At 30.2% G+C, this 23,554-nt stretch overlaps 1 protein-coding gene across 1 annotated transcript in view; it reads right to left on the reverse strand.

Annotated features, from left to right (window-relative positions):
- Positions 1-254: 254 nt before the first annotated feature.
- The window catches only part of LOC100200144 (epidermal retinol dehydrogenase 2), a 30,460-nt gene continuing 7,160 nt past the window's right edge, over positions 255-23,554 (reverse strand). The window contains exons 5-6 of the mRNA XM_065795560.1: positions 16,196-16,321; positions 255-910 (exon numbers count right to left, since the gene is read on the reverse strand). Coding sequence (XP_065651632.1) covers positions 817-910; positions 16,196-16,321 — 220 coding nt within the window. The 3' untranslated portion in view covers positions 255-816. The remainder of the gene's footprint in view (positions 911-16,195; positions 16,322-23,554) is intronic.

Here is a 23,554-nt window from a genome sequence, read left to right on the forward strand (position 1 = left end):
CTCTTTAATGTGTGTAAACGCGCAGACTAATTACATAAACGTATTAATAACATAAGAACCTCTATCATAGATGACAAATTTCTGGTATTTTGATGTTTTTAAAAATTTTTGGCATTTTTAAAAATCTCACTCTACGGTTAATTAAGACTCCACTCACCTTTTAATTAGGCGGTAAAAATATTAATTTTATGTGCAAGTGGACGGTTCAAGAAATTAAATTCATTTGTTTATCGCAGAACTATAAAAAATAGAAATTTGTACGATAATTTGTTTTATTTGTACGAGATTCAAAAGAATACTAAGAAACACGGAAATACTCTATAAAATTCGTAAATTCATAAAAAAATGCAGGCAGTATACTTATATTAGTGGGGCGCAATACTCTCACTCAGCGGGACATTTTAAAAGCTCACAGCACAAACTACTAAAAATAATTTGGATTTGTTTTTACAAATTAATAAGATATAAAACTTTCATTTCATAAAAATTTAAATAATAAACAAATAATTCAGAAAAATAATGAACAAAATTTAATAAAAAAAGAAGCAAAATTTTTAAAAATGAAAATATGTTATTTCTTTTTATTAAATACAAGGCAAACAAAAAACTAAATCAAAATAAAAGTTTTGAGAACCTTTTTTTTTTCAAAAGTTAAAATGGTTTCATTATGTTTCATCAACAAGGGGAATAATGATTTCCTGTATGTATCGTAAACCAATAAAAGCATTAATATATCAGTATTTAAGACTAAAAATAACTTTTTATTCAAAATGCTCAACTTTCACATTATAAAGATAATTTTAAAACCATAAAAATTCAGATGCTTTTTTTTCTTCCGACAAAACCAGTCATTTGTGCTTCCATTTGCAAATAATCTGAAAGAACGTACCCAACGCTTGCAGGGATGAGCCTACAAGAAACACAAATTTATTTAAATAACTTTACCTATACATATATATATATATATATATATATATATATATATATATATATATATATATATATATATATATTAAACCATGCCAAAATATCACGATTTTCAGAAAATGAAAGGTCGCGGTATAAATACCTGTTCTATACATAAAAAGAAGTATATAAACCAAATTTGACCTCTCTAGGACCATATTTAGTGCTGGAAGATGATTTTAGGTTTTTACGCAAATACGAGAAATCATTGTTTTTTTCTGAAAAAAAAATATTCTTTTTGAAAATGAAGAAAAAAATAAGTTAGGAAAGGTATTTTTTAGTTTAAAATCAAATATTGTTACTATAACAGACTTTTTACAATTTGGCTAGTGCACTTTGGTCAGCTTCTAATGATATTAACGCCCTGTGCTCTCTGACAACTAGCAGTATATCTTGCCTTTTGTCCTCCTTTAATGCCCTACTGATATATCTTTGTATTAGATTGATATTCCGCTCTGCTGGGTCATTTGTAACATTTAGAGATTTAACTAACTCACAAAATGATACATAAGAATCATTTTCCTCCAGCTTTCCAGCAGCTAAATCTGTTTTCCAGGTAGGAATTTCGTCCTGTGTGCCTAGAACAATGAACAGACCCCAACTTTCCTCTGTAATCAACTTTGTTACCTCAGAGGTAGGTAAAACTAGGACAGCATCAGGTTTACCATTGGGAATAGTGTTGATATCTGGTACCTCAAAGGTCAACAGCTTGTCTAGAACTGCAAGCTTCTTTTCAAAATCTGGATCTGCCAGTAATAACACAGCAACCTTTGGGGCAAGGTACCAAGAGTGCTGCTGAAAAAATTTTAGAAAAGCATTGCCAATTTTGACATCAAACTCTTTTTGTATAACATAAGCTGACTTGAATGACAGGTAATCATTCTTAACAGCATATTCTGCTTTGTATGAATGTAAATACCATAGAGCATAAAAAACTGCACATAAAAAAACCGGCTTTTCCAGGTGAGGTAACTTATCTTTAGGCAGAAAATTTATTATACCTGATGTCATAACAATAGCTAAATTGTAAAGACTGTCAGCCATGAAACGAGCATTGTAATTGGCTCCTGGTTGATGAATTTTAAAACCACTCAGCTTTGGTGATTAGACATTTAAATAAAATGCAGCATACTTGACTAGATGATTATAATCATCTCTTGGAAACACTTTGTGATTAAGAGCAAACTTCAGATATTCCTGAGCTTCCAGGTAAAGTTTATGACGTTCAGATCCAACCTCCAGCTTCTCCTCATCAAATTTCTTAAACTCAGACAGGTCAGCTTTTTGAATTATAGCGTGATATACTTCCCAGTCCTTCTTGAAATCTTTATAGAACTGTCTATCTGGTACAGCAGTAACTCCAAGGACAATTACAATTGCCTTATGTTTTGCTATTTCAAACATGTGATGTCTGCATAACAGCCAGAGAACAGGTTTTCCCAAAATATAGCACAATCTGGTTTTAATTCCTGCATGGGCTCCTGTATTAACATTGGTAGTATCTGCAACAATTGCGAAAATTTCATTGCATATTTCAAAGGACTCAAGTAAGTTGTGAATAATTTCTGTTTCATCAACAGCTTTGCCAGACTCTGCAGGTAAAACACCAAGTAAGAGATGGTTGGAAGCTGTGTGTTTGGTAGCTGTGAAATTGGGTTAGTTAACAGATATAATGGTTGTCTGACAATTTCACTTATATGCGTATTTTTCTTCTTTTTCGAACCCATTTCTTTCTGAAAAGTTAATGTTATTTTAACTATTTTTAATTATTAAGCTATAAGAAATTATTAACAGTTTATAATAGATGTGTCATGTAGTGATTGTAATCTTAAACTAAACACAAAATGGTGCAATCTTGTTATTTTGCCATCCTTCACGTAATTTCACCATACTTTGCGTATTTTCGTAAAATCCTGATTTCATCTTCTGGCACCTAGAATTGAGATAGAACAATAAAAATTCATATTTTTGCTTATTTTTATATATAGAATAGGTTTTTAAACTGCAACCAAAAATTTTTTTTTGGCATGCCCTAATATATATATATATATATATATATATATATATATATATATATATATATATTAGGTTATCCTGCTACTGGTAACATGTAACCCAGTACAATCTGCTTCATGTCCTGCTGCCTTGTAGGATACGCCTTTTTAGGCAAAGGCTAGGAGATGCCAACTCCGATATAAAACACCCCCTGCCTTGGGGCTCTTGGTTGAGTAAAGGCTAGAGATGGTGTCTCGATAAAAATACTCATCTTGGGCAGATGTTAAATGCACCCAGCTACTGTCTTGTAGAAGGCCTCCTAGGCAAAGACTTAAGGGGTAAACAGATTCTATCTGTTGACCAGCCTTGCACCCCTTCTTCATCTATTAGGCTGGCGCAGATGTATTTTTAATACATTGTTTCCAGTTTAGGATGTTGAATGCTGGATCTTCTTGACTCAATGCATGGGTTTGCTTGTGTCACTGTTTTTACGACTAGGCAACTCATTCTATTATCTCCTTATGAGGGTACAGCTCTAAAACTCAGTTTTATGGTTCTGAGGCCGGCTGGTAGTCAGGTTTCCCGAACTCTGTGGTAGCTCTCAGAGAGGCTGATTCCATCAACAGCTGAAAAATATCAAAGTATTAACAGTGCCATGTTGCGCATGGATGGTGTCCCTGTTTGTACTTTTGGTGTGCATTGCGGAGGCCACATTTGGAGCCCTTTGTTACGGCTTAGGGTTTATTAGTAGTAATGAGGCAATTGCTTGGGCTATTAAACGGTGTTCTGAGTACTATCTATGCTTTGAGTCAAGTTCTTCAAACCAATTTAAAAATGAATAAAGTACCAAAAACTATAAAACACAAAAAACCATCATCATCACCAAGTTCTCTAAACCTATCATTCACTAATATTCGTGGTCTTCGAAGTAACTTTTCTTCTGTTGAGTCTTATCTCTTGCAAAGTTCACCAGACCTACTTGCTCTTTGTGAGACTAATTTGAGTTCAGCTGTCTCATCTTGTGATCTTAGTGTTGATGGTTATCTTCCTCTGATTCGTAAAGACTCCAATAGTCACATGCTTGGCCTGGGCATTTACATTCGTAAGAATTCACCTGTTTGTCGTGAAACTAGGTTTGAATCCACAGACTATTCTTTCATGTGCTTTCGTTTAGCACCACTTCACTCTATTGCCTTTCTCTTTGTTCTATATCGCTCTCCTTCATCTCAAGACTGCACTCTTTTTGATGTTATTTCCGATCATATTGACCAAGCCCTCTCTCTTTATCCATCAGCTAATATAGTTGTTGTCGGTGACTTTAATGCTCACCACTCTGAATGGCTTGGCTCTAGTGTCAGTGACTCTGCAGGCATTAAAGCCCACAACTTTTGCCTTTCTCAATCCCTAACTCAAATAGTCAACTTTCCAACTCGCTTTCCTGACAACCCTAATCATTTACCTTCTCTACTTGACTTATGTCTTGTTTCTGATCCTAGTCAGTGCTCAGTTTCTCCACATTCACCCTTAGGTGCTTCTGATCACAGTTTGATCTCTTTAAAACTAATATCTCATTCTTCTTCATCACCTGAATCCCCCTATTATCGAACCTCTTACAACTACAGTAAAGCTGACTGGGATTCTTTCCGTGATTTTCTTCGTGATGGCCCTTGGGTAGAAATCTTTCGTCTTCCTGTCAACAAATGTGCTTCTTACATAACTTCGTGGATTCAGGCTGGCATGGAATCTTTTATTCCCTCTCGACGATTCCAGGTCAAGCCTCACTCTCCTCCATGGTTTTCCTCACACTGTGCTGCTGCGATTGCCAATCGAAACCGTTACTTCCATATTTATCAGCAAAACAATTCTCCAGAAAACAGACGTCTGTTTATTACTGCTAGAAACAACTGTAAAAAGGTTTTGTCTTACACCAAAACCCGCTATTCTCAGGTCATGAAATCTCGTATCTCATCTCAAAAATTAGGCTCTCGTGACTTCTGGAGAATCTTTAATAATATCAATAATAAGGGCAAATCTATAATTCCACCTCTCTTGTATGGTTCAGACTTTGTCACCTCACCTAAAGACAAAGCCGAACTGTTTGCTAAAAACTTTTCATCAATATCATCTCTTGACTCCACTAATTGCGTTCTACCTGATATTGCCAACAAACAGGTTGATCCATTGCTTGACATTCATATCACTCCAGCATCTGTATCTAAAGTGATCTCCTGCCTAGACTCTTCTACAGCTTGTGGCCCAGACAACATACCTGTTATTGTCTTGCAGAAGTGTTCTCCGGAGCTGTCGTCTATACTCTCAAAACTATTTAACAAGTGCTTATCAGAGTCTTGTTTTCCAGCCTGCTGGAAAGCCGCATCTATTATCCCTATCTTCAAAAATTCTGGGGAGCGATCTGATTCGTCTAATTACCGTCCCATAAGTCTTCTTCCTATCATAAGCAAGGTTTTTGAATCTTTAATTAACAAACACTTAATTTCTCATCTTGAATCTAATAACTTACTTTCTGACCATCAATATGGATTTCGATCTTCTCGTTCTACAGCTGATTTGCTAACAGTAATAACTGACAGGTTTTATCGTGCATTAGATGAAGGTGGAGAGGTTAAGGCCATCGCTCTTGACATTTCAAAAGCGTTTGATAAAGTTTGGCATACTGGTCTTCTCCATAAGCTTTCTTCTTATGGTGTATCCGGCAACATCTTTAAGATCATTGAATCCTTCCTTTCCAATCGTAGCATAAAAGTTGTCCTCGATGGACAACACTCTTCTTCTTATTCTGTAACTTCAGGGGTTCCTCAAGGTTCTATCCTTGGCCCTATACTCTTTTTAATTTACATTAACGATCTTCCAGATATTCTCACATCTAAGGTGGCATTGTTTGCTGATGATACTACCATTTATTCTTGTCGTGATAAGAAACCAACACCCTCTGATTGCCTGGATGGGGCATTTGAGCTTGAAAAGGATCTCACTTCTGCTACAGCATGGGGCTCACAGTGGCTGGTGAACTTTAATTCAGATAAAACTCAATTTTTTTCAGCCAATCGTTATCGCAATAATTTAGATCTTCCTATATTTATGAACGGTGATGTACTCGATGAGTCACCTACTCTTCATCTTCTAGGATTAACTCTTACTTCCAATCTTTCTTGGAAACCATATATCAAATTGGTTGCAAAATTAGCATCTGCTAAGGTTGCATCTCTTTATCGAGCTCGCCACTTTCTTACTCTGGATTCTATTCTCTATCTCTATAAATCTCAAATCCGGCCTTGTATGGAATACTGTTGCCATATCTGGGGCGGATCTTCTAATGATGTCCTTTCTCTTTTAGACAAGGTGCAAAAACGCATTGTAAACATAGTTGGACCTGCTCTTGCAGCCAACCTCCAACCATTATCACATCGTCGTAATGTTGCTTCTCTTTCTCTTTTCTACAAATACTATAATGGGCACTGCTCTAAAGAGCTAGCGTCTCTTGTGCCATCTACTAAAATTCATTCTCGTGTTACTCGTCATTCAATTAAGTGTCATCCTTTTTCTGTGACTGTTCCTAAGTGCTCCAAAAACACTTATTCGTCTAGTTTTTTTCCTCGAACATCAGTTCTTTGGAATTCGCTTCCTTCATCTTGCTTTCCTGATTCATATAATTTGCAATCTTTTAAATCATCTGTCAATCGTTATCTTGCTCTACAACCTTCATCTTTTCTCTTACAGTAACTTCCAACTTTAATTAGTGGCTGCTTGCAGCCTTGTTGGAAGCGAAGATGTTTAAAAAAAAAAAAAAAAAAAAAAAATATATATATATATATATATATATATATATATATATATATATATATATATATATATATATATATATATATATATATATATGTAAACTTATAAACAAAGAAAGTGCAACCTTTTGTGGTACTAATAATTTCATGCCGAAAGCCATGTAATACAAATCAAGAAACAAAAAAACCGTTAAAGTATAAAGAGTGTGCTCCCTCGTCATAATAACAAAAGGAAAAAAAATAATCTAAAAATGGCTGCCTAATCACCCGTATCAAATTTTGCAAGAAGAAATTTGCATTTATGCCTACATTTAGAGACCTACATTTAATCCAAAATAAACTTTTTTATTCCCGTCCAGAGTGCCTGGGTATAGAGTGGCTTGATAAACAATGTTATTTACAAGGCCCTGTTGATTTTAAGTGCACTTGCTTTTAATAATACAATTGCAATGTTTATTGGAATCTGAGGTGTTGTTTTTTATTATATGATGGTTATGAGAGTTAACAATTGATTTGACGTTCGGCATAGATCTGCAACTCACCTTTAAAGTATTTCTATTAAAAATCTTGGGGTATTTATGGCCGACTGGGAAGTGCTTGTCTATTAAATCCATAAAGAGTTTACCAATTTTGGTAGAAACACTTATCACTATATGGGGGGTTAAACCAGATTATATTGCGCTTGCGGTTTTTTGATAGAGGTTGGATAAGTTTCAGAATACAATTTTTTATAAATATAAAGTTCCTGATACTAATTGCTTTCAAAAAATAGTTTCATTAGATGAATTAGCTGACAGCCTTAACTCTATAGAATGAGGAAGTTGCTTTAAAATGCTAGAAAGGTGATTGGAATCAACATGTATATAACTTAGTTCATCATTTGGTTTACGAAACGGTTTAAAATATTGGTCAATTAGGTTAAGTGTCAAGAAAGTTCACAACTTTCATGTTATATTGCATAGAGATAGGAAGATTGTTATTTTAAAAAATTTGTATAATGTTTTTTTATTGCATCCATGAGGTGGTCACTTGCATTTTTAAAAACCACTAAACCATCGTCTCGGTATAAGCCAAAATCTGTTTTGTTATAATGCTGGGATAGCTGAAAAAGAAGAAAAAGTCCAACAAGCTCACATACTTCTACGCCGTCAAAAGCACCCATTGCAACATCAAACAAACCACTGTTCTTTTTAATCCAAGGTTACTCTTTATTAAACAACAATAATTCTTGACTTGTTTAATTATTAGTTTATCTTCGTTTTTAATGGTTACGTATTTCTCAGCAAATTTTTTTGTTGTTGGATTTAAATAACAAACTTTTGAAAAAAGACGGTAATTTAGACAGATTTTAAAAGACGGTAGGTTTGTTTAATAACTCTCAGTAAATTTTATTGCATCATTCTAAAGATTTTCATTGATAGAAGGATAAAAATTAACTTTGTGTGCTTTTCCATTGAGATTAAGAGAATATTTTTCAGCTCAGCAATAACTTTTTTTTCCTAATCGAGATTTAATATTATTATTATTTCTTATAATATTTGTTATTGTTTCTTGATACACTTTCTCTGCACTATAATAGAAAACTTTCTTCTTTTTCTATTTGAGCCCTCTCACCATTACATCTATTTATTTACTATATTTCTGTTTAGAGTAAATATTATTATCTTAGTGGTTTCAATAAGTCGTTTTTAAATCCTATTTTTGTCGCTTTTTTTTCTATTTTTTTCTTTTTTTTTTTTACAACAAGTTTTTCATTAATCTTTTAATTAAATTTATTTTGTAGTTCTCATTTTACTAAGAGTTGCACCTGATTTATTCTTAATTCCTTTTGTTTAACCTTATACTGCCTGATCCCAGAAAAAGTTCATATTTTTTAAATATATTTGGAACGCTGACTATTTATAATCTAAATAACTAATTCCTGGTTTAAAAAAAAATAATTAATGCATTAAAATATAGTAGTGTTCTTATATGGGAACATTAAGATGTTGACAAATAAATTTTGCCTGAATTTTAGGATTTTTGGAAAATAATTACCAAGCCACTTATAAATGCTTATTATTAAATAAAACCATACTATACAAAAGAAAATCGAAAATAAACAAATTTTTTTAAAAAGTATTTATGAATATGCTGCATTAAATCCAATTGAAATTATTTTTTTAAATTTCATTTCAAATACAAAAAAAAACAAACATTCTTTTAACTTATTGGATCACTAGGTCAATACTTTTCTTTTATAAACAATATAGTTATTGTATTTAGTATACTATTAAACAAACAACAAAACTAAAAACTATAACTTATATAAATTGTAGTTACTGTATATACTGATAAACAAGCCACAAAACTAAAAACTATTACATTTGTAAACAATAGTTACTGTATGTACTGATAAACAAACGGTAAAAAAAAAAACTCTAGTGAGATAATTTTGAAACATTGAGTTGCTCTACTGTAATGAAGCCTAAGATTACACTTTCCACACCTCGATCTTGTATTCTTATGATATGACACATCTTCCTTGAATACATTCAGTTGACCCATGGCACTGGCCATCAAATCGAACATCTGCTGGTAAATCTGCATGTCTTCCACCATCTGCCCACAATGTTTGAGTTAATTTCATTAGGACTATTGAAATCTAAGTGAGTAATTTTGTTTTATTAGGATGTTGAGCGAGAAAAAATTTCCAAGCTGTAACCAGAGATAGGTTTAACATATTAGTCATCAATGGCCACCACCATTTTTTTGGTTGGATCATAGGCCTATAGATCCCAAAAGACAATCCATCAAATCAACTCCACCCATTCCCTTGTTGTAAAGATTTATTAGGTTGGGCTGATTTACTTCTGTATTTCCTTTAGTTCTAACTCACCTTTTCACCTTGTGCACTAGTTCATGGGTAAAATAGTTGCTTGGAATGGTCACAATACTAATCCCGTACCATTTGCAGACAAAGACTTCACCTTTGCAGAGATAGTCATAAGTAACTCTATTTTGCCTTTTCAGTTCCTTTTTGGATATCATTACTTTTGGGGCACCATCTGTTCTATTTTCACGGATAGTTCCTGTAGCAATAAAACTCTCCTCTAAAGTAATTTCATCAACTTTCCACTTGTGAAAAAATTGTCAAAATATAATTCGTGGAATTTTGGACTAGATTTTTGCTTCACTACTTCTAGCATATCTTGAACAACTTGCTGACCTAAAGGTATCTCAGATCTTCTAGTAGAATCAATCCAGTATAAATTTGTAGTTTATATGGATATCCATTGTTTCTACATAAAGCCCAAAGCTTGTACCCAAAACATATTGGATTTTCCTTTTATGTACATTGTAGCGCTGTGTTTGTCAAAATAAGGCACCATTGACTCATCTATGCTTAGTTTTTCATGAAATATTCTCCATTTACTTAGCTGTTCATTTAAGGTTTCATATAAAAATGACACTTTAGCAACTTTATTTCCTGTTTCCAAATTTTGATTATTAGCAACATGATAGCATTTTTTTATTTTCAAAAATTTATCTCTACTCATAGTATTTGAAACAAATGTAACATTTAGGTCTGATCGATTGCTCCAGTAGTCCCTTCTTAATGCCACAAAATGGTATCCAGAAAAAATTACAATTCCTATGAAACTCTTGATGTTAGTGACAGAGGCATCAAAAGCAGCATCATTCTTATCTCTTCAAGCATATAATTTTGTCTGTTCTAAAATATGATTACATATATTATTAGTGAAAAATAGCTCCCATATTTGTAGCAGGACTTTGTAGTCAGTTGAGGATACTTGTATTCCACACTAATAGCTTATCTAACAAAATAGTTCTTGTAAAGCTAGTTCTCTTTCTCCGTTGTGAATCAGCTAAAACATTTATATCATGAGAATAACCTTCATCATCTAAAGAATTGGAGGCCAACAAAACTTTTAATTCTCCGGCTGGTTCAAATAATTCATCAGACGGTTTACCACAAAGTTCTTTGTCAGTTGGTATATTTTGATCGCCACCATCAGAAAGAAGAATGATAACTGTTGTTGCCCTGTTGTTAGTTTCCAAGAGATCCATGGCTTCTTGCAAAGTAACCATTCAACTTGGTCTTTTTTTTCCTCTATAAAAAGAGAGATCCATAATATTTATAATTTCTTTTATACTAAAATGATTTAATATGATGTAGTACTTTAAAAAAGCTTCATTAAACATATATATGTATATATATATTTTATGTATATATATATATAACATATATACATATATATGTATATATGTTTTATATATTATATTATAACTTCCCCTCCATATTTAAGAGGCTATTTATGTGTAACTCTGATTTTTCATAGAATGTAGTAAATAAGTTGGTAAGCAGTTTATTCTATTGGTCTTTAGATAGTTGATATAAATTCGATGTTTTATCAGCTTGATTAAATGTTTTGTCCGACTTACATATTCTTTTGACATGGTTAACTAGTTTATACTAAAAAGCGCTTTTTATTTTACAATAATTTAAAGATTTAATAAGATTTAGAAAATCATTTTCAAAAGCAACCAAATCTTTAACTTGCTTAGGAAATTTATCTGTATTGATGTCGTAGTTTGAAGAAATAAAACCATTGTTATTGCTCTGCAGATTTCTATTGTTGAAGAAAATCGCCTTCCATCTCATCCTTTTTATTAGCTCTTCCGATTTTTCTAATAACTTTAATTTATAGTTTCTTCCGATGGAATATTCTTGATAGAGTAATTAAAACTTTCTTTCTCAATTCTTATATATATATATATATATATATATATATATATATATATATATATATATATATATATATATATATATATATATATATATATATATATATATATGTGTGTGTGTGTATATATAAATATATATATACACATACATACATATATATATATATATGTATATATATATATATATATATATATATATATATATATATATATATATATATATATATATATATATGTATATATATATATATATGTATATATATATATATATATATATATATATATATATATATATATATATATATATATATATATATGTATATATAACTAAGAAAGAGGTGAATTGTTATATGTATATATAACAATTCACCTCTTTCTTTTAATCCATGCTTTGTCATTATTGAAGATGAGGGATTTAATAAAATATATATATATATATATATATATGTATACACACATACATATATATATATATATATATATATATATATATATATATATATATATGTGTGTATATATAAATATATATATACACATACATACATATATATATATATATGTATATATATATATATATATATATATATATATATATATATATATATGTATATATATATATATATGTATATATATATATATATATATATATATATATATATATATATATATATATATATATATATATATATATATATATATATATATATATGTATATATAACTAAGAAAGAGGTGAATTGTTATATGTATATATAACAATTCACCTCTTTCTTTTAATCCATGCTTTGTCATTATTGAAGATGAGGGATTTAATAAAATATATATATATATATATATATATATATATGTATACACACATATATATATATATATATATATATATATATATATATATATATATATATATATATATATATATATATATATATATATATATATATGTGCATATATAACAATCTGCCTCTTTCTTTTAAACCATGCTTTGTCATTATTGAAGGTATTTAATAAAAGATAATGGTAAGCAAATGGATAAAATCAAAAAGCATATAACACCTATTTTTAAAAGAAACAATTTTCGAACCACCATTCAATCAATATAAAAATTTTAAACTACCTCGATGTTACGTTAAATCTAAATAACAATACATTTCAACCGCATTGTAAACCTGATAATCAATTAACTCTTATTCTAACCACCCTCCAAGCATAATAAAAGCAATGCTTAGCAATATTAAACAAAGATTATCTTCCATGTCAATTAGTGAAACTGTCTTTAAAAAGGCTACTCCACCATATGAAGAAGCTTTAAAAAAATTGGGATACAAAACAAAGATTACTTTCTAACCACAATTAATTCAAAAATCAAAATCAACAAATAAAAAAACATAGTTAATATAATATCATTTGGTACAACCCTCCATTCAGCTTGAATGTCAAAACAAAAATAGGAAACCGTTTTCTAACCCTAATTGATTTACATTTTTATCATAAAATCACATAATTTCAAAATTTTGCACAACAAAAATCAATTAAAAACCAAGGAATGTAACTGCATAGATAAAGCTTTTTTTGCTTTGAATAACCAGTGTTTGTCCAACCATATTGTCTACCAAGCAACTGTAAGTTCCAGTGATCATGAACATAATAAAAAAGTATATTTTGACATTAGTCATACACCATTTAAGTTAAGATATACAAGCCATCTCAAATCATTTGCATCAGTTAAGTATACAAATATAGAGCTTAAAAGACCAAAACATATAGCCTATTATAAAATGGAAAATTAAATAACGTTTCAAACTCTAATCTAACAACAAAAATGTCTCTACAAAAAATATATAACTTTATCACATAATGGTAAAAACCTCCTGAATAAAAAAGTTACAAAATTGTATCTCAGTGTCAGCATTCAAAAAAATTCTTATCTTTATTTGACACAGGAGAGTCATAAAGTTCAAAGAACTTATTTAAAGTTATTATTTTAATCCATTTATGAGATAAATGTGTAATCATTATTTTGTATACACATCATTAAAAAAGGATCAAAATATGTAAACAAAGTTGCAAGTGCAAGTCCAAATTGTTATTGCTATAGGATCAATTGCAATTATATTTGGTAATTTATAGTTAATAAGACATCAGATTTTTTTTTAAGGGAAAAAAGCCAGTTTGCAACTAAGAGAAAAACAAAGTGATGTACTCATTAAAATGAAAGTCCTTTCGATTTTCAACACGGCTACATTTACAAGGAATTTGTTAAAGAATAGCGGACAAATACTATTATAAAAGAAACATTTAATTATTCAAACTTAACTTATATTTTATCTTAAACTTCCATGAATATAAGCTGTAATGACTTGATCATTTGTAACTTTTTATTGATTATTTCAGCGAGATTTCTTGTTGTGCATAAATTATTATTTCGTATAAACATAAACAACAGCAAAATACTATTTTTAAGTAAATTATTGGTTATATTTCGATCTGATAGCTCACACCAGGTGTAAAATAATGCGAAAATTTATTTTAAAAACCTGTAAAAAATTAAGTCATTTTAAAAATCATTCAGAAGGCAATACAGATAACTTCAATAAAACTTTTTTTTTAATGATTTTCTTAATTAGACACAATTTTTACACTGCTGTCCCTATTTAAAAGTACATGGGGTTTTCCTTCTCAAAATGTTTCTGTAAAATTACTGTATATGCTGGCATATAAGTTGACCCCGCATATAAGTGGAAGCAACATTTTTGCATCACTTTTTTGTTCTAAACTGCATATAAATCAAAGTAAGAAAACTAATTAATGTTTGAATAAATTTTCCTCTATGTGAAAAAATACAGTAATACATCTTATTTCTTTTATAATAGTTGTTACCATTTAAAATGATTCTTTGAACTGTCATTCATACTATTTATTTGGTGATCAATGTCATTTTCAAAATTCTCTTTGTTTCTCCAATATAAATTCCTCAACACAAATCTGTAAGTTTGTACACACAAGGGTTATAGTTTAGGTAATAGCTTAGAATTGTTGTTGCAGAGGACTGTTTTAAAATTAGGCAGTGTAAATTTTTGAAAAATTTTTTTGACATATTCTGTTTTAAGTTCTTTACGTAGTTTTGTTCTTAAGTCTAAATAAATAGTTTTTAAAAAAGAAAAAATTCTAAATAAATAATGTCAATTATATTACTTTACAGAAATCTAATTAATTTGAAGCATAAATAAAAATAAAAAATATTAAAAAATTTAAATTTATTTGAATTATTTTATTGAATAATTTATAAGATTTCTTTCTGCTTTTCTTTTCAGCAAACTCAGTTATCACATTGCTGAAAAGCCATTGTTTCTAATAACTTTGATTCAATAATTAATAACATAAACGGCTGTGATCAGTTATTGATAAGTGTATCTTTGTTACTATTTTAAGAGTAGAGAATGATTTCTTAACTTTTCAGTTTGCTATTGGAATAGTGAGAAACAATCAATTTTTTTATTTTTTATAGGTTATTTAGGTGCTCCCAGAAGCCCTTATGGTCTTATCACGGAGCACGGCGGGAGAGCATTTAACTAGAAGTTCATGCCTCCTTCCTTAATATCGTCCCCTATTGGGTTGAGCCGGCGTCGAACCTCTGACCTCTGGGTTCTGAGCCAGAACTCTAACCACTGCGCCACAGCTGCTCAAGAATGCATGTATGCTTTATAAATATTCAGAAACAGGTCAATAATATAAGTGTTGACAATCTAATTCAAAACATACAGATACAATGAATTATTACTTTCTTGCACCTTTTCACACTTACTTTTATTTCGATTATGCTAATAGCAAACAGCTTTGACAGAAATCCAAATAACTTAATTATGTTATTGTAATGATCACTTCTTAGAGTTGATTGCATCACAAATTGATCAATCTTAACAAAAAGGTATTCACTCAAAACTTGTCAGAAATGTTTAAAGCATTTTTTTTTTTGTTGCACAATCTTTTAATCACATTTCTTTTAATTTGTTAGAAGTCTTTTTTAAAGAAGAAGTCAAGTACTGTTGATTCATTCTCAAATTTGATAAAAATAGTTATATTAATTTTTACAGAATGCTAAAAATTAGTATTTATAATTTAAATAATTAATTGATTTAATTTAATTAACTCATTTGATGAAAAAAAACTGTAATTTTTGAATATTTAGCTGCCATATGCTCTCTCTTCAATTTCCTTCCTCCGTTGATGGAATGAAGTAGAGAAAAGAAGCAATAAAAAACTTATCGCAAAAAAAAACAAAAACTTTTAATGTTTATGTTTAAAGCAAATATATTTTAATGTTTATGTTTAAAGCAGAATATATGAAAATATTAAATACAATTTATATTAAATTCTGTGATTCTTGGAAAAAAACCAGACCATTCTTTTTTAAATGGTACTGGTATTAATTTTATAAATTTAATACAAACTTTTTTGTTATTTTATTATTTGTTTTGAAGATTCTATTCAACCTGTTTCATAGTGCAGCAGCTTCGGGTAGAAAGAAAGGTATAAGTGACAACTAAAACATAGGATTGGAGCCTAAGCTTTGGGGAGGTGAATACAGTAAAAAATAAAAAAAAATTAACTAATAAAACATTATGCTAATTAAAACAATTAAAATAGTATAACCGAACCAATAAAAAACAACAACATTTGATTAACTTACTGCTTTAAAGCAACCAAAAGAAATAGTCTCCATGGAATAAAAATATGTGTCTCATCATTGAGAACTCCAGCCACAATACGATCAGCAGTGGACTCTGGTTCCAACATTGGACAAAGAAAAGGCATGCTAGACAAATAAATTAAAAAATAGCAATATATTGTTTGCTTCATGGAACGAACTAATATATAATAATATTGTAAATACTGCACAAATAAATTAGGGGTTGGTTGCAGGAAAAAAAAAAGTATAGCTTATACTCTAAGTTTTTAAAACTTATGTTTTTTAACTTATTCCTACTCTAAATTTTTTCACTTCGATTCTCTTTCTATCTTAAAAATTATAAATATATTATAATCATATTATATTATAAATAAAAATAAACAAATTTTATATTGAACTATATTATTTATACTATGCTGTTAATTTTTCCTTTTTTTTGTCATTAAATCTGGATTTTTTACCACTTCTTTGATTTCTATTTATAGTTTTGTTCTCTTTATAACATTTTAAGACAGTACTAACAGTAGGTTTAAGAATTTTAAAACCTTTTGAAATTATTGAATATGAGCGCGAGAGATTTTTTATATAAAATTTTAAAATATTTTTTTGATTTTCGGACTTTTTACTCAACATTACAAAAACCAATAAGATGTAAACAAAATTACACCGACACACAAAAAACTAGGTATGCATGCATCATTTTAAAATAAAAATATTATAATTGATTGAATGGTTCTTGAGAAAACTAAAATTAAAAATTGTTCAAACTTTAATTGATCATAGTGATATTTACTTTCAAAAATCATACTTGGAAAGTTTTCATTAAAAAATCATGTTTTAACATTGATTTTTTTAATGAAAAAACAAACATCAGTTTTTTAAGATTTCCGTGCACATTTTTTTTAAATTTCTCTTTTCCAAGCCATTTTAATAATAAATAAAGTTTGGTATGCATGTCTTTTCCATAAGCCTAATAGCACATAGAGTTCACCAAATTTTATATTGAACTAAATTTTATATTGAAGCTAAATAAAGCCAAATACCAAATTTTATATTGAAGCCAAATTTTATATTGAAGCCAAATACCAAATTTTATATTGAAGCTAGCACATAGAATTAAATTGAAACTAGTCAATTTTTTTGGACGGTAAAAAAATTTATTTTTTCTTTGTTTAAATTTGTATCTTAATATTAGTTCATAAATACAGAAATAAATGCTTGAAAATTAACGAATTCATATATATATATTAAAAAAAAAAAAATGAATAGAGTTATAAAGCAAGGTTGACAAAAGACATGGAAAGTTGTAAGTTGTATGAGTCAGGAACACATGAAGATGGGAGAAAGTTCTAAAAGCTTCAAGTAAAGGTAAAAAAAAGAAACGAATAAAAGTTTTTAGTGCAGGCAAGGACAGATATAGTAAAAAAATGAGACTTTGCTGAATGACGAGTCAAGCAAGAATGAGTTTTAGTTGATGACTCTAGAGATGATAGCTCCTTTGGGTAGCAACCATGATTGTATTTGTAGAAAAGAGAAAAAGATGCAACTTTACAACGATGGAAGAGAGACTCAAGATTAGCAGATAGAGCAGGTCCAACTACGATTACAATGCATTTTTGAACCTAGTCTGGGAGAGAAAGAGCATCATTAGAAGAACCAGCCCAAAAATGACAACAGTATTCTATATAAGGGCGAAAAAGAGATTTGTAGGGATAGAGAATGGAACCAGGAGTAAAGCATGATAAAAAGAAGCAACCTTAGCAGATGCTAATTTAGCCATTAATTTTATAAATGGGAACCATGAAAAGTCAGTAGTGAACAATGATCCAAGAAAACATAAAGAGGACTCAGTGAGAGGGTTGACATTCATTAATATAGATAAGTCAACAGTATTGCAATAGTTGCTTGCAGTAAATAACTGAGTTTTATTAGAATTAAAACTCATAAACCACTGCAAGCCGCAATCTTTTAGAGAAGTGAGATCAGATTCGATATTGGCTGCCTGTTTTAAGCAATTGAAAAAAAGAAGATATTTTATCAAGACAGGAGTATAAAGTTGAGTCATCTGCAAAAAGAGCTACTTTAGATATAAGGTTGTCAGGAAGATCATTAATGTAGATAAGAAACAAAACACGACAAAGGATAGAACCTTGAGGTATCCTAGAAGTTACTGGAAATGAAGAAGAGTGTTGGCCTTCGAAGATGACTTTGATAAAGCGGTTAGAATGAAATGATTTGATAATCTCAAAAACTTTACCAGATACATCATATAAAGCAAGCTTATGCAGAAGACCAGCATGCAAAACTTTGTCAAAAGCTTAAGATATGTCAACAGCAACAGCCCTAGCCTCTCTACCTCCATCTAATGCACAATAAAATTTTTCAGTCACAGCAGTTAGCAAGTCAGCTGTAAAGCAAGAGGATCCAAAACTCTATTGATTGTCTGACAGTAAGCTATTTGACTCAAGGTAAGATGTGAGAAATTTGTTGATCAAAGATTCAAAGACATTGCTAATAACAAAAAGAAGACTTTTTAGATGATAATTAGATGGGTTAAAATGTTCTCAGGAGTTTTTGGAAATTGGAACCACAGATGCCATTTCCAGCAGGCAGGAAAACACGACTCAGTCAAGCGCTTATTAAATAGTTTAGAGAGAGTTGAAGAGAGTTCTGGAAAACAATTTTGTAAGACTATGACAGGAATGATGTTTAGACTACAAGCTGTAGAAGTGTTTAATTGAGATATGATTTTAACATCGGAAGCTAGCATGATTTGAATGTCTAACAATAAGTTAACCTGTTTAATTGGAATGAAAGGAAGAAAATGGTCGTAAGATTCAAGAGTCTAATTACAAGAAATGCACTTTTGCAAATAGTTTTGCCTTATCCTTGTGAGACGTAGTAAAATTAGTCCTATGAATAAGAGAAGGATTGTAGACCTACCCTTGTTAATGATGCTGTTAAAGATTTTCCAAAAGTCTCTGGAACTTAACTTCTAAGATAAAATACAAGCTTTATTGAAAACAATGGAGTTTAGCATCTGACAGTATCTTTTTACATTGATTTCTTGCAATAATATATAGCTTTTGTTCTAAAGAGAGTTATTCTTTTGAAAAAGATGAAAAAAATGACTACAATTAGATATAGCAGCTGCACAAGAAGGTAAAACCCATGGAGTAAAATAGAGATTTGACTCAGAACCAAGGAGAAAGAATAAAAGCGTCCATTCCTTCCTGAATCCAGGAAGTTACATACCAGGCGCATTTATCAGCTGAGAGAGAGAAGACATCAGCCCAAGGACTGTTACAAAGAAACTCACAAAAAGAATCCCAGTCAGCTTTATGGTAGTAGTAAGAAGTGCGATGATAGGGTGAATCCGAAGAAGAAATACGAGAAGAAAGATTTATTTAGATCATTGGATTGTCAGAACCACAAACCATGCAATGATCAAAGGAGAACAAGGAAAAACTGAACACAAGCTAGGGTCAGAGTCAAGACACAAATCAAGGAGTGAAGGTAAATGATTAGAGTTGCCAGGATAACGAGTCACAAAGTTAACTGAGTAAAAGATTGAAAAATGCAGAAGTTATAGGCTTTAGTGCCAGCGGGTCAGTGGCCCCAATAACAACAATACTGGCAGAGGAGTAAAGAGAAAGAGCATGGTTAATTTGATCAGAAATTACATCTAAAAGAGTGTAGTCTTGGAAAGAAGTAGAATGATAAAGAACATAGAGAAAAGTGATAGAGTGAAGAGGTGCTAAGCGGAAGCACATAAAAGAATGATTAAAAGATTCAAACTTGATTTCACAACAAATAGGTGAAAAGATGCATATATATATATATACCCTTAAGCTAAGCATGTGACTGCAAAATCTAAATTAGTCTCACTAAGAGCAAGCAAGTCAGGTGACAGTTAAGATTAAACTGATGGAAGGTTGCTTCACAGACCACGATTATTAGTAAAAGATATAAAACAGTTAGGGGAATGGGTTTTATGTTTAATACTTTAGGTTACTTTTGGCATGATGTAAGTTTAAAGAGAACTTGATTCATAGATATAGCACAGCCTCCTAAGCAATGAGCTATGCAGTTGGTTCAGTCCTGTTAATTACCCTAAAGTCATAAAGTAGGGCTCATATGTGGCCTTGACAATGCTCACCAATAGCATTAACAGGGATACCATCCATATGCAAAATTGCATTGTTAATTCTCTGATATATTGCAGCTGTTGATGGAATCAGCCTCTCTGAGAGCTACCGCAGAGTTCAGGAAACCTTACTACCAGCCAGCCTCAGAACCAATAAACTGAGTTTTAGAGCTGTACTCTCATTAGGAGTTAACAGGAAGTGTTGTATAGCCACTATTAAAGAGACACAAGCAAAAATCTTTGAGTAGAGTCAAGGTCCAGCATTCGTCATCCTAGGTAGGAAACAATGTAACACAGGTTTACATCTATGTCAGCCTAATAGATGAAGTAGGGTTTTGAGGCTGGTCAACAGAACTATTCTGCTTACCCCTTTGTTGCCTAAGAGGCCTTCTACAAGACATTAGGTGGATGTAGTTAACACCTGCCCAAGATGAGCATTTTTATCAAGACATTATCTCTAGCCTTTACTCAATCAAGAGCCCCAAGGGAGGGGATTATTGAGTCACAATTTGTTTCTCCTAGCCTTTGCCTAAATAAGCACAACTACAAGGCAGCAGGGCATAAGGTAGTACTAGGTGACATTATACCAGTAGCAGGGTGATCATGATGATTTTGAACTTGACCTGACCTGGAGTAGTTAAAAGGAGTTTTTTCCTGTAAACATTACTTTAAAACATTAAGCAAGATAATTTAGAAATGCATCAGGAAAATCATTACATCTAACAAAACACTAGAGATTAAGGTGAGCATAGGCTTTATAGTAGGAGTGACTTGTTATTTACTGAGCTCACACTGGATCAGAGATTTAAATAGAACACAAACATACATAAAATAACTTACGGGTGAGTAAACACAGCGTGAATCAAAAAAATTTTCTATATATAAATAGTCCATATTTATAAATAATTTCAAATTATATCCTGATTATTTGTCAAACATTTTTCAACTCTATTTTTTTTCAACCAGTTAACCAAGACTGCTAAGAATATATATATGTATATGTATATATATATATATATATATATATATATATATATATATATATATATATATATATATATATATATATATATATATATATATATAAGTGAGTCTAGAGAGATAAAAGATAAGTATTTTTAGAAGATAAACCATTGAAGCTTGTTCAATAACGAAACATTTAAAAACAGAACTCTCCGTGTCCAATGAAACTGCAACCATATCTTTGTGCAAATTGGAATATTCAAAAATAAAATAACTACTCACTGGGAATTTTTCTTTATTAGCCATAATCGTCTTCTTAAAGAAAGGTTGAAAATGACTTTGATAATCCTTAATATCAGCGCCAGAAATTCTGACAACAAGAAATTTTTGGGAGACCACGCCCATCCACTACGAAGGGAGTTCAACTGTTTCTAATCTCTGTTTCATACCTTTAATGATAGCAAAATGCCTATCACAGGGCAGAAAACTGTGCTCACAAATTGGAAAATAATGCACAATTCGTTGAAAGCACCCTAACTTTATCAAAGTATACAAAAACTGAACCATGGTTATATTGGGATTCTGTCCAGGGCAAGAGTCGCTAAACAAGAAAACCGTATTAATAGAATCAGGAAGTTTCGAAAAATAATCATTCAAGCAGCTAAGAACTTCATTAACGCCTCTCTTAGCAACATTTTCTGGCCATATATACATGGTGGATTTTTGAGAGGTGCTGGTTAACAAAGTAACACCAAAGGTATAAGTCCAAAGTTGACCAGGTAAATGCGGAACTGGAATATTTTGTGCAAAGTCAAAAGTTATAACAACAATGTTGTCACCTAATGATGAAGAATCTTTACATTCTCTCATGCGAGAATAAAACCGGTTGGCTTTCCGTTTGTGAACAAGAAGACTGAGTTTTGCATTGTTACAAAGTACCACATTCTTTTCATTAGCAATGCTGACTTTTAGCTCAGAACACCGACTGCATACATCCGTCTGTGGTCTACCAAAACCGTAATTAAAATGTTATTGTTCTTAAAGTGCTAATTTCACTGCTTTCAACATTAATAATAATAATTAATTATTAGGCAATAAATAATTATATTGTATTATATTAGTGCTAATTAAATAATTATTATTTATGAAAAATTATTATAAGGCAATGTGCATAACTTGTCTATCAACATTATTGAATATTATCTCCATTTTTGATTATTTTGGAATTAGGAAGTTCTTGATTTCAGGACGTTATTGTTCTTAAAGTGCTAATTTCACTGCTTCCAACATTAATTTTATGAAAAAATGTTATTATAAGACAATATGCGTAACATGTCTATCAACATTATTGCACATTATCTCAATTTTTGATTATTTTGGACTTAAAATGTTCTTGATCTCAGGTCTTCATATATATATATATATATATATATATATATATATATATATATATATATATATATATATATATATATATATATATATATATATATATATATATATATATATATATATTATATATATATATATATATAATTATTTAAAAAAAAATGCTATTACGACGTTCAACATATATATATATATATATATATATATATATATATATATATATATATATATATATATATATATATATATATATATATATATATATATAATGGCTCTCTAGATAACTAAAAACGTGCTGAAAAAAACAGACAAAGGAAAAAACTTAAAAACAGGCTAAAATTATAAAAAGAAAGAAAAAAATCTTAATGAAAAAGAAATTAAAAAAAAATTAAAACCTATAGCTCTAAAAAAAATCAACTAATATAAATCTAAAAAGCTAAAACTCTAAGATAAAATTATTTTTAATTATGTTTTGTAATTATGTTAAGGTTGAATAACTTTTGGTTTGACAAGGTTCTAACAGATTTTTTCTTTTAGAGTTACTATAAAAGTTGGAAGAGAAAAAATAAAGTTTATAGAGCATGATAACAATTGAAAGGTGACTTAAAAGATTGCAAATTATATGAACTACGAAAACAAGATGAAGGAAGTGAATTCCAAAGAACTGATGTTTGAGGAACAAAACTAGACAAATAAGAGTTTTTTTAGCACTTAGGAACAGTCACAGAAAAAGGGTGAGACTTAATTGAATGACAAGTAACACAAGAATGAATTTTAGAAAATGACACAACAGATGCTAGCTATTTAGAGCAGTGCCCAATGATGTGATAATGGTTGGAGGTTGGGTACAAGAGCAGATC

The sequence above is a fragment of the Hydra vulgaris genome, chromosome 04, assembly GCF_038396675.1.
Source record: "Hydra vulgaris chromosome 04, alternate assembly HydraT2T_AEP".
Lineage (NCBI taxonomy): Eukaryota > Metazoa > Cnidaria > Hydrozoa > Anthoathecata > Hydridae > Hydra > Hydra vulgaris.